Source organism: Phascolarctos cinereus, unplaced genomic scaffold, assembly GCF_003287225.1.
Source record: "Phascolarctos cinereus isolate Bilbo 61053 unplaced genomic scaffold, phaCin_HiC Scaffold_5;HRSCAF=322, whole genome shotgun sequence".
In the NCBI taxonomy this organism is placed as follows: Eukaryota; Metazoa; Chordata; class Mammalia; order Diprotodontia; family Phascolarctidae; genus Phascolarctos; species Phascolarctos cinereus.
Genome location: NW_027555958.1, coordinates 406,949,799 through 406,962,585, shown reverse-complemented (window position 1 = coordinate 406,962,585; position 12,787 = coordinate 406,949,799). Strand labels below are relative to the sequence as shown.

The window sequence follows — 12,787 nt, the reverse complement described above, 5'->3', positions numbered from 1 at the left end:
GGACTTGGGAGCTGGTTCACGTTCTGGCTCCTACACTTACTACCTGCGTGAGCTTGGGCAAGACACATCATTTCTGAGCCTCAGTTTCTCCATCTGGAAAATGGGAATTAAAAAGTACCTCTTACCAACCAAGGAAAGGGCTTTGTCGTGCTTAAATTGCCCTAGAATTCTGGATCTGGTCCCGCTCAGGAAGTCTTTGGGGTGTCGCTGAGTTTTTAGAACTAGGGTCTCTTCTTGAATGTATCATGGAGGACTGGTGAGCAGGTACTAGTTTGGCTGCTAGCATCCCTATTTAGAGAAGAGGCTGCAGAGAGGGTTTCTAGAAAGGCACAAGTGCATGTAACAAAAGGGCCTTGCTCGCCAATTCGGAGGATGCACAGACATTCGGGTATGATGGCTCTGTGATTAAGAGAGGCTGGTGATTGGCTGCATAGCTGGAACTGTGGTTTATTCAGACAGCTCTAATAGGCCAGAGTTGGGCCCAGATCTTTCCTGTCTAGTTTCGGCAGACTGCTGAGGAGGAGAACGATGTAAATGTCCCCAAATGGAGAAATGGGTCTTGCCCCTTTTCTGTCCCCACCCCCTCCACCCCAAAGGGCTGCCTCAAGTGACACAGGAGCTCGTTGCTTCTGTTTCTTCAACGGTTTCTAAGTAGAAGAGTGTTGGAGATGGATATGAGCAAGAGCTCTTGAAAAGTGGGCTGCCAGGTCGTCATTGAGTCACTCCAAGTTTATGTTTTCTATACCAGTACTAATTCATCTTTTCTCTGATGATTATTAACCAGGCCTCTCCAAGTCTGTCCAGGGCCAAGGGAGCTGAAGGAGCACTGTCATGAAGACATCTTAATGTTTGTCTAGAGAATTCCCTCACTGTGTGGGTGGGCGAGGCATGGAAGTAGCAGAAGGGAGCCTAGGGAGGAAGTAGGTGTCAGTAGCCAAAGAAAAGGGAAGGCTTCTAAACATAGTGCTGACGTCTGAAGCCCTAGGTGCTGCTTCAGCACCCCATTCACCAAAAGAAAATGAATCAAACCACAGTTGTTCTCTGGGTAGGATGGCTGATTTGCCTCTTTGTATTGGGAAACAAACTTATTTACTGCAGCTTAATTTAATTTTGGCTTGGATTGGTTTAGAAATGACACTGAGTCTCAATTTCATACATATACACACACATATTCATATATACACACATATATATACATATATAATAAGCATTTATTATTAAAATAGTAATAAAAGTAAGTGATAGTACAAGTCTCAGTAAGTAAGCAATAATATTATAAGTCTCAATAGGTATCATAGGTCTCATTAAGTAAATCTCAAACAGTAGTTCTCAATCAATAATAACTTAAGTCTCAATTTGTATCAGATCTTACCACAGTTGATCATCACCATCTGGGAAATCATCTACATCTGTATCATGCAGCTGGCGAGTCCTGGGTTCAGTGTCCAGAGTCCCAACAAGAAACTCCTGGGCTAGGTGTCCATATCATAGGGGAGACTCTAAAGATGGCTCAGGACTACTGGCCTTTACTAATGCCTTCTAACAAAGAAGGCAGTTTACCAAATAAATTCATGATCAATGGGAAAGGAGCTGTTCTCAAAACATCCTTGAGAGCATTCTTGTTTATGAGTATTTGGTTCCTGGAAAGGTATCCAGCCCTTCCTGGGAGCAAATACCATAAACAGTCCTTCAACTTCTAGTTAGGAGTAAGGTTAACATGAAAAAAGTCAGGGTCAAATTGCTGGCATACTGAGCCAGGTCAGAAAGTCATTTTGAATTCATTCATCACACTCTTTGGCAGAAAATGCCAGTAGGTATGCCTGTGAGACCTAGCCAGGGAGCCTAGGCCTGTTGGGTATTATTTACACTCTGTCCTTCCAGCATTTTTCAAAATAATAGCTATAAAAGTTGGTTGTAAGTACATCTCTTGAAGGATTTCTCCCTCTCATCCATATGGTTGGCCTCTGTGACTTGTATAAGACCTGCTCCTGTGTGCCCAGAAGAACAGGGTTGTTTTCTGAGGCCTCACTGGAGTTTGACTGGGAAGTCTTATTCAGGTCTGGTCCTAAATTAGTTAAGCCACCATGAAACTGCCCTGGAATGAGAGTTGTCCAGTCTTTCCTTAAACTTCTGAGCTTCAGGATACTGAGTGTCTACATTAACCCACCAGTAGCGGGAGCAAAATGGGGTAAAACTAGCAGATTCCATGAAGGGAGAGGAAGGAGGGGACTATGGGCTAGAGTTGTGAGAAAACCTAGAACTTTTAGAATAGGAGCCTCAAATCCACAACATCAAGCTGCTTGATCCTCCCCTTCACCCCCATCCCACCCCCACGGCCTGCCATAGAGTTCTTTTTCCTGTTGCTCAGCTGACTCAGATGAACAAATCTATGGAAGCATACTAATCCCCTTCCCTTTCAGAAATAATAAATCATGCTTTTACTCAATATTGGTCTAAAAATCCTCCTCCTCAATTGAGTGAGAATCTAATTAGTTTTCCCTTGAATAAAATATTTAATGTCAAGTAAACAGTGTCCTGTTTTAAAGTTCACTTGTGTCTGACTCTTCGTGACCCCATTTGGGGTTGTCCTAGCAAAGATACCGGAGTAGTTTGCCATTTCTTTCTCTAGCTCACTTTTTAAATTATTTTTTTCCTCCAGCTCATTTTACAGATGAAGAACTGAGGTAAACAGAGTTAAGTGACTTGCCCAGAATAATACAGCTAGTGAGCATCTGAGGCCAGATTTGAACTCACATGAAATAAAAATACATTTGGATTCAGAACGCAGAACTGGTAACAGTGGATGGAAGTTTTTAAAAAACAAATTTAGGTTTGATATCAGGAAGAATGTTTACAATTAGACCTGTGATTATGTGATGCTTTAGTTCCCAGCTGACCTAAGTGGGCAGAGTTTCAGGCCTGGAGTCAGGAAGACTCATCTTCCTGAGTCCAAATCCAGCCTTGGAAGCTTACTAACTTTGTGACCCCAGGTAAGTCACAGGGCCCCGTTTGCCTCAGTTTCCTCATTTGTAAAATGAGCTGGAGAAAGAAATGGCAAACCAGGCCAGTATCTCTGCCAAGAAAACCCAAATGAGGTCACAAAGAGTTAGACGTGACTGAAAATGACTGAGCAACGACAAAAAGAAAAAGGGAAATCGGTCAAGCAGTGAGTACAACTTGGAATAATTTCCTGCATGTTCTTTGACACTCATGCCATAGGTTGTGAATCGCTTACATTGTCTTTATTTCAGAGTGTTGGGTGGTTTGCATGAACTCTACTTCTTGGATCCTGTTGTGACAGGAAAGGAGAATGAATACCATAACTCTTAGGCAGAGTTTAGACAGAGATCTCTTTAAAATACACCTGTAGACTCTAAGGATGATGAAAGAGAGGTATATGTTAGAAAAAGATGCAGAAATCTCACGGGATATAGCAGAGGCAGGTAAAGCCAAAATCATGTTCAATTTGGCTCGGAATTTAGGGGGTTTCTTTACTTCCTGTACTTCTAGTGGTAGCTGCTAGTCAGGTTTCATTTTTTATTTCCATAATCTGCCAAGCATCTGATGACATTTAATACTTCTCTCCCTCCCTATTGGAAGACATTTCAGTTAGTCATTTCCCCCAAGGAGGTGGAGGAGGGTCAGTTCTCAGGAGGTACAACCAGTTGGGAGTGGGGCAGGAGAATCTGAAGAGAGAAAGTGTTAATTAAGCCCTTCAGATGATCTTCCTTCTTCATCTCCTCATGACATCAGTCACTCAAGGAGGCGATGCCAGTGAGTACCCAAAAGTTAGGCTCTCCCTCGCCGCCCCCCCCCTAGCTTGGATTGGGCAGTCCAGCAACTACAAGTTTTCTTCTCAAAACATGTGATGAAATTGTGGGCTGGCTAGCCGGTGCCAAGCAAGGGTATTTTTGTTTTACCCAGTGTCTGAGGGAGGAATAGAACAGTTTTTCAGTTCTTTTGGGGGAGGATTTAAATTTCCTTTTGCTTCCGAGTGGGTGAAAATCACTCCAGGATGCCTTTCCCAGCACCTTTCTCCCTCCTACCTTGCTTCTTTTCCTTCCCTTCTTTCTGCTTTTCCTTCCTGCCCTTGGCTCCTTCTCTTATCTTCCCTTCTGGCTTGGTTGTATAGCTGGCATTAGGGGGAAGGAGAATCATCCCACTTCATTATTTTCCCCTCACTTTAAGCTGAATCTTAGACCAAAGGACACAGGGGGACACTAGGACATACAGAGAGGTTAGGAACATTGTGAGAGGCAGCAGAGAGTATTTTAAAGTGGGTGGAGGAGTGACCTCAGAGTCAAGAAACCCAGGTCCAGTCCTGCCTCTGACCCACACAGGCTAGGACCGGGGTGAGGAACTTTTGGCCTCGAGGCCACATGAGGCCCTCTAGGTCCTCAAGTGACTGAGTGAATCCAGATTCTGTGAAGTTTGGATTCAGTCAAAGGGCCGAACTTGAGGACCTAGAGGGCCACATGCGGCCTGAGACCTCAGGTTCCCCACCCCTGGGCTGGGTGATCATGGGAAACTCCTTCACCACTCCAAGGTTCAGATAAGTTGGGGAACCTGAATGGGTGGAGGGAGTTTCCCAATTCCACACTGGCATATCTTGTAGAAATGGAAATCACAGGTCTGTACCAAAAGGGAATGAGAATGTTTTGGAGGCAGAGATTTGCCTTCCTTTTTCTCTGGAAGAGATGAGGGCAAGGGAGTACATTCCAGGAAGCATAGAAGCATCCATGATTTGCTCCAAATATATGGAAGGTAGATTGAGCTTGCCCCTAAAAAATTAACGGCTTCTCAAACTGGTGTTAGGGATCTCAGGGAAGAAGTTGGGAGTTAGTTCTCCACATCTGCTGACTTTTTTTTTTTATGTCCCGGGCCTATGATTTCCAAGGGAAAGTCCCCGGTAGAAAATTCCAAGTTTGGAAACTGCCTCCCTGGATACTGATCTCAAAGTAATCTGTGCGTCTAATCTCAGAGAGTTTCATGGGAGTGCTGAGAATCTGTGACCTCTCCATCATCATGGTGACATTGCTGGAATGTGTCGGAGACTGGGTTTGAACCCCCAGTCTTCCTGGCTCCAAGGCCTAGACTCTTTCTGCTTTGTCAAACTGCCTCTCATTGCTAAGATTTGGGGTCATGAAAGAGAATTTCAGAGTGAGAAGGAGACTTAGAGGTCATTTGGCCTCTCCTGAATATTTTACAGATGAAGAAACTGAGGCCTACAGGATCGCAATGACTCCCTCAGACTGGTTAGTGGCAGAGCCATGCTTAGGATGCTAGTCTCCTGAATTTATTCATTGCCTTTTGAATTGCTTCTTTAAACTGCAGAATTCTTAACAGCATTTAGTGGTGAGGAAAATTAGGTCTTCAGCTGGGTGGGCAGGGATAGCAAAGGATTCTGGGCTCCTTCATCTCCTTGCATTTATTATCTTTCCTATAGCTTAAAGATACCAAGAGGGAAACTAGCTGTGGGCAGGAAAGGCAGGACTGAACTTGGAGTCAGGAGAGATCTGGGTTTGAATCTCCATTCCCATATTTACTAGATTGATATTTACTGATATCCAGAGAAGATAAGTGATGCGTCCATCATCAAACCCATATTAAAGTTTCCTTGTGCCTTGCGGCAGCTAAGTGGTACAGTGGATATAGTGCTTAGCCTAGAGTCAGGAAGATCTGAGTTCAAATCCTACCTTAGGCACTTACTAGCTGTATGACCCTGAGCAAGTCACTTCCCCTCTATCTGCCTCAGTTTCCTCAACTGCAAAATGGGAATAATAATGTCACCTATTTCAGACAATATTTGTAAAGCCCTTAGCACAGTACCTGGCACATAGTGGGGTAACTAATAAATGCTTGTTCCCCTGTCACCCCATTCTTAAAATGGGAGTCAATAAAATTTGTGCTACTTGGGTCCCAAGGTCCTTGTGAGGAAAGTGCTTTGTAAACCATAAAGTGCTATCTAAATGTGAGCTACTTCTACATAGAGGCGGGTAGGAGGCAAGAAGATAGCACAAGGGAACAGCTGCCCAAAGTACCTTCTCTACCAGCCTAAAATTTCTCATTAGAGTCACTAAAGAATTAATTGACAAAAGGTGGCTCAGTGGGTAGAGTGCCAGGCCTGGAGTCAAAAAGACTCATCTTCATGAGTTTAAATTTGGCTTTAGACACTTACTTACTGTGTGACCTTGGGCAAGTCACTTAATCCTGCTTGCCTCAGTTTCCCCATCTGTAAAATGAGCTAGAAAAGGAAGTGACAACCCACTGTAGTATCTCTGCCAAGAAAACCCCAAATGGGGTCATGAAGCGCTGGACATTACTGAAACAACCGAACAATGACGGAAGGGAAACATTGCTAGATCTCGACTTTGTTCCCTGGATGTGGCCTCTCAAAAACATTGCTCACCATTAATTTTTTGAATTATCTGCTTCATAGTTGGAGACCTAAAGGAAGGAATGGAGGGAATAAGCATTTATATGGTGCCTACTGTGTGCCTGTACTGTGCTCATTTCACCCTCACAACCACCCTGAGAGATAGGTGAGGTTACTATGCGTATTTTTACCTTTGATGAAACGGAGGCAGTCTTGGGTGGCAAGTCAAGTCAACAAGCATTTATTAAGCCTTTACTATGTGCCAGGCACTGTGCTAAATACTCCAGGTACAAATAGAACAAAAAAGAATGATAATCCCTGCCCTTAAGGAGCTTAAAGAGGACATACAAAAGGAAGCTGGAAGGATATGGAGGAATAGGAGGCACCCCTAGGGAACGAGGAAAAAAGTCTAGGAAGTAGGGAAGGAGGAGTGTAGGTTAGAGAAGGAAAGAGTGTGTACGGATAGCCTGGGCCTTTCAGGAGAAACTGCACTATCAGAGGAAGGGGCCCCGCGGGCAGAGGGCTCTTTGAAGGTGAGAAGGCTTGCGGAGAATGGTGTGGAAGCCAGGTGAAAGGGATATAGATAGGAGCTCTCAACACGGGTTTCATCTGCTTTAACAGCTTTCTTCAGGGCTGTTCTAATTGGGAGCTTCGAAGATTTTGGTAGCAGAGGTAATGCGGAGAGGAAGAGTCACCATGTGAACAAGCTTTGGGAGCGGTGGGAGTAAGCAAGGGGAGAGCTGGGCAGCCTGTACAGAAATCTCCGGTGCAGACTGGCACCTACCATTCCTTGTACCTGCAGAATTTTATATGAAGAAAAGTGGGTCAAACTTTTCACAGCTAACCTTGTTTCCTTGTTTCAGATTGCACAAAGTCATGCACAGTTGGTTAATCTAGGTCAACAGGCTGTACGCATACATGCAATTTTCTCCCCTGTAAGTACAGAGTATGGGCGTGTGTTCACTCTGTCACAGGCCATCCTAAGAAGCAGTCAGATGATGTGGTGGATAAAGCTTCTGGCCTGGAGTCAAGGAGACCTGAGTTCAAATCCAGCCCCAGAGACTTACTAGCTGTGTGACCTTGGGCAAGTCACTCAGCCTCCTAGGAGGTAACTAGATGGTTCAGTGGATGGAGTGCTGGGCCTAGAGTCAGGAAGATCTGATTTCCAATCCAGCCTTAGACACTTGCTAGCTGTGTGATCTTGGGCAAGTCTGCCTGCCTCACTTTCCCCAAGTATAAAATGGAGATAATAATAGCACCTATCTCCCAGGGTTGTCAAGAAGGTCAAATATTTGTACAGCATTTATCACAGTGCCTGGCACAGAGTAGGCACAACATGGTGCTAATTATTATGATCATCCTCATACAATGATAGTCTTTGGGGATGGAAAAGTGAATTTGCAATGGGTCAATGATCAATTAATCAACAAGCATCTATTATGTATTAGGGAGTGTGCCAAGCACTGGGAATATAAATAGGGAGACAGTTCCTGCCTTCAAAGAGGTTACATTTCTCTTGGGGGGAGGGTAGGGAGAGATGTATCATGAATGACACTGTTCTATCATGGCTTAGACTGATATCACAAACTACCTCCTAAGAGATGAGTTTGCCATCTGTCTACCTTCAATCATTCCTGAATTAGAAAGATTAACATTTTTTAAACGGGCCCTCATTACGCTATTCATTATATACTACATTATTTATTATATATTATATTATTACATGTTATACATGTGATAACTACTTTTAGCCATTATGACAATCTTTATCTGTTTCCGTGGAGCTAGTCAATGTTTGGAGGCTTGTCTCTTGAAAGAGAAATTCCCCCAGGATAGTATTCCTTCCCCAGGCCCTCTCCTTAGATATATGTGGCTATGGCTTAGTGTCTACGGAGCTGGCTTCAAAGCCAAGAAGACCTCAGTTTGGGTTTGCCTCTGGCACATACTGGCTGTGTGACCCTGGGCAAATCATCCTCTTGATGCCTTTAGGCAACTCTAAGACCAGAAGGCCACAAGCTACTTGTAGTTAGCTTCTCTAAAGCTCCCTATTCCAGTGAAATCACAGGGTCCATGCTGATCTTTGATTCCCCTGTATTTCCATCACCTACGTTTCTCACTGATGTCTTTCACTGTTTTTTTCCTTTGCATGCTTGTGGTTTTCATGACTATTGTTCTCTGAGTTCTCTTTTTTTACTCTATGCCGGGTTCCAATGAGCTTTCTATCTCATTTTTGTTATTTGCAATGGTGCAACATTATTCCATTAATTCGTATGCCACAATTTGTTCACCCATTCTCCAACTGATAGCCACTTGTTTCTTTTTTGGGGAGCAGGTGGCAGGTAGGCTACCACACACACAGCAAAGCAATACTATGAAGATTTTGGTCTATGTGGGCTATTTTCTTCTATGTTTGACTGGTTAGGGGCATATGCTCAGCAGAGGTAATAACACTAGGCCAAAGGATATGTACAATTTAACTCTCATTTTAGGGCACAAAGAAATTTAATGAAATGTCCAAAGACCTACGCTAGTTAGCGCTGTAAGTAGGGCTAAGACTCAAGTCTCATTCCCAGTCCAGACTTCTTTTCACCACATTCTTTTGTCTCAAAGAATCACAGAGGGAACACTTTTGGGATTAGGATGGTGAACTCATCAGACACAAGAAAAGAGGAAGCCTTCTTCTCTAAGGTCCCTAGGCCATGTTCTCACTCTCTTATCTGAGAGATTTTAGGAGGTCAAAGGGAGGTTGGGCCTATAAAGACTCCAGTCCACTTCTGGATATCTCTAGTAGTGAGCAGGAAGCAGTTTTTGCTTTAGGTGAAGGATAAAGAAACATGATTATCATTTTTGGTTTGTACAGTTACCTGCCATAGAATATTGTGGCTATATACATAGTATTGTTATATAGTGGCAAGAATACTGGAGTTGGGGTTCTCGACGTCATTTTTTACTTTTTATCTCCAGTGCCTAGCATAATGCCAAAGGCACTTAATAAAGGCTTGTTTGCTTAACTGATTGAGCTGGTTATGAGACCTGGGGTTGATATCTCTTTAGCTGCAAAATGAGAGTTAGATTAGCTGGGCTCTGAGGTCCCTTCCAGCTAGAACTGGAAGCTCTAGAGCTCTAGGGCAATGATCCTTTTTAAAATTTAATTTTGATTTAATTTTTTCTCAGTATATTTAGACAAACATTTTTAAAATTTGTTTTTAAAAATTTTGAGTTTCAAATTTTCTCCTTCCCTCCTTTCTTCTCTCCAGGAGAAAGCAAGCAATTTGATATAGATTATACATACATAGTCATCCAAAAAATTTCCATATTAACCATGTTGCCAAAGAAAGCACAGACCAAAAAACCCACAAGAATAACAAAGAAAGTTTAAAAAGTGTGCTTCAATGCATTCATATGCCATCTGTTCTTTCTCTGGAGATGAATAGCATTTTTCATCGTAGGTCCTTTGGAATTGTCTTGGATCATTGTATTGCTGAGAATAGCTAAGTCATTCATAGTTGATCATCTTACAATATTGTGTTACTATATACAGTTTCCTCCTGGTTCTGCTCATTTCAATTTGCATCAGTTCATGTAAGTCTTACCAGGTTTTTTTGAGAGCATCCTGCTCATTATTTCTTATACCACAATACTATTCCATTACATTCATATACCACCACTTGTTCAGCCATTCTCCAATTGATGGGCATCCCTTCAATTTCTAATTCTTTACTACCACAAAAAGAGCTGCTATAAATATTTTTGTACTGATAGGCCTTTTCCTTTTTCTTTAATCCCTTTGGGGTATAGATCTAGTAGTGGTATTGCTAGATCAGAGGGTATGCACAGTTTTATAGCCCTTTGGGCATAATTCCAAACTGTAGAGCTATGATCCTTTGACCTGCCTCTTCTATGTACTAGTTGAGTGACAAGCAGGCAAGTCATTTTACTTTCTCTGTTTCCTCTTCTGTAAAATGGGGTTAATAGAAGTTATACCATCTCCCTCAAAGGGCTATTGTGGGAATTCAATGCTGTAATCTGTAAAAGTGCTTTATAAACCTAAGGCCCTATACAAGTGTAAGTCATTAGTCATCTCCCTACCCCCCATCACCCCACCACCCACAACCCCTGCCTAACACTGCTGTCTTTGTTCTAGAATAAAGACTGAGGGAAGGTCATTGGATTTAGGTAACCTTTAAGAGAACAATGGGACGTGCAATGTATTATAGTAATTTTTCTTAAGAAAATAGGGTGAACCTGAAACTTGTAAAGTTTGGGGGTCAGAGGAGAAACCAATTACTTTCATTCAAAATAATTCCTCCCCAGGCCAGCAATAGTATCTGAAATTCTCAGTTATGTCTTTTGGAGCCATCGAGAATCATGGTTATCTTAATCATTAAATTAAAGTTTGCTTTTATGGTAGGGGACAACACATTCACTGGGATTCAATTTATTCTTATTAATACTCATTATCTCCTCCTGGAGAGCTGTAAGGGTATGGAAAGAAAGTGGAAAAAATACAGAACATTGTCAGAGTACCTGAATAGTCAAAGGCATTGGACACTTGGACATGTGAACTGACGATATCCATTACAGGTGAAATAAACCTAGAACTAAAGGATTGGTTTGAAGGGTACCAAGACCAAGTCTACACACTTCACATTTTTGCCTAGGCCAACACTTGACTGTGTGTAGGTATTTACGGGATCACGACTTGCTTTACAGCATAACTAAATTGGTGCAATAATGAGTTGTGTAATCATGGGATTTTTCTGTCTGTGATGTGGAGGAAGAAGAGACCTGGCATGTTTGAGGGGAATGCCAGCAGGTCTGGATCTGACTCTAGACACGAACAAGTTACTTGGTAGATCTTCCTGTACTGGCCATTTTATAAATCAATTTTCCTCTCCTATCTCCAGAAATCTTTAAATCCTACTTACTGCAGAGTCGGTAAGAATCAACCACATAGTCTACTCTACTCAATTCAACCAATATATCACTGTACCTCTCCTATACTAAGGGCTGAGGGGAATTCAAATAAATTTGACACACTGACCAAGCCTCCAGGAATTTACAGCTTACAAGGGAGGGGTGAGACAAGCTCACAAACAGGCATAGTACAAAGTAGTGAATGGCCATAAAAGATGTATTTTAAAGGTACTACAGGAGTTCAGAATAAGGCATCCTATCTGTTTGGGACTTATCTGGGAAGCCTTCATGAAAGAGGAGACATTTGAGGAAAGCTTTAAAAGGTGGGTATAATTTTGATAGGCATCTTGAGATATATTTACATTTGGTAGCTAGGTGGCAAAGTAGAGTATGGGGTACCTGGAATTCAAATCCAGCCTCAGACATTTATAGCTGTATGACCCTGAATAATTCACTTGATCTCTTTCAAACTCACATCCCTCCTCTATAATAATAATGACATCTATCTTTTAAGGTTGTCAAGAGGATAAAATGAGATAACATTTGTAAAGCTTTTTGCAAACCTTAGAGCACTATATACATGCTGGTTATTAATATTTAGAGATCAGGGAGGAAAAGGAAATGAGAGAACACTGATAGAGACAGGAGGAAAACCAGGATGATAATATAATAAAAGCCAATGGAGACACGAATTTCAAGAAAGAGTCCATGGTCAATATGGTTAAGGGCTGCAGAGAGGTTGAGGAGAATGTGGGCTGAGAAAAGGCTGTTGTTGATTTCTTTGTTCCAAGGGAGAGCTGGAGGGGGAGGGGTGCAGGGCTAGCGTATGTCATTAGGAAATGACAGTGATTTTTTTTTAAGAGCAGCAATAAAACACTTTGTTTCAAAAGAAAAAAAAAAGAAAGGCTATTGGATTTAGTGATTAAGAAAGAGGTTACAGCTAATTTTCAAAAACTCAGTTTCAATAGAGTGGTGGGAACAAAAATCAGTTCGCAAATATGGAATGAGTAGGTAGAGATGAAGTAGAAAGTACAGTATTACCAAATTACTAAATTACCAGTATTATCAAAATTATTTCATTAATTTTTTTTTGATAGAGTTACTAGTATGGTAGTTTACATAAATGATGTAGAGTAGTATATGCAACCTATGGCTAAGGATCTCTGTTCTGAGTACACATGGATGGATGGGGTTCAATCATGGAGGTTTCTCTGAGCAATGGCTCAGCCCCCAACAAGAGATTCACGTCCTGGGAACACCTAAGTTTGGCTCATGTCTCTCTCTCTAAGGACTATGCTTCTATGCTCCCCTGCAATCATTGAAACGAACAAAACATTTAACAAGAACAGGTTTTTCATGAAAATACGTTTTGCATGACTACACCTGTACAACCTATATCAAATTGCTTGCTTTCTCAGTGAAGGAGGGAGGGGTGGGAGAGAGAGAATTTGGAACTCAAAAAGTTTTTTAAATGAATGTTAAGAATTGTTTTTA

The 12,787-nt window shown here is 42.0% G+C and overlaps 1 protein-coding gene across 2 annotated transcripts in view; it reads left to right on the top strand.

Moving 5' to 3' along the window:
* The first annotated feature begins 3,615 nt into the window (after window positions 1-3,615).
* LOC110206827 (major histocompatibility complex class I-related protein 1) overlaps window positions 3,616-12,787 on the top strand; it is a 34,115-nt gene continuing 24,943 nt past the window's right edge. Inside the window, exon 1 of one of the 2 annotated variants that reach the window (XM_020984354.2) lies at window positions 3,616-3,774. In XM_020984354.2, the coding sequence (XP_020840013.1) occupies window positions 3,720-3,774 (55 nt within the window). In that variant the 5' untranslated portion in view covers window positions 3,616-3,719. The remainder of the gene's footprint in view (window positions 3,775-12,787) is intronic. The other variant, XM_078156461.1, reaches the window with a different exon arrangement.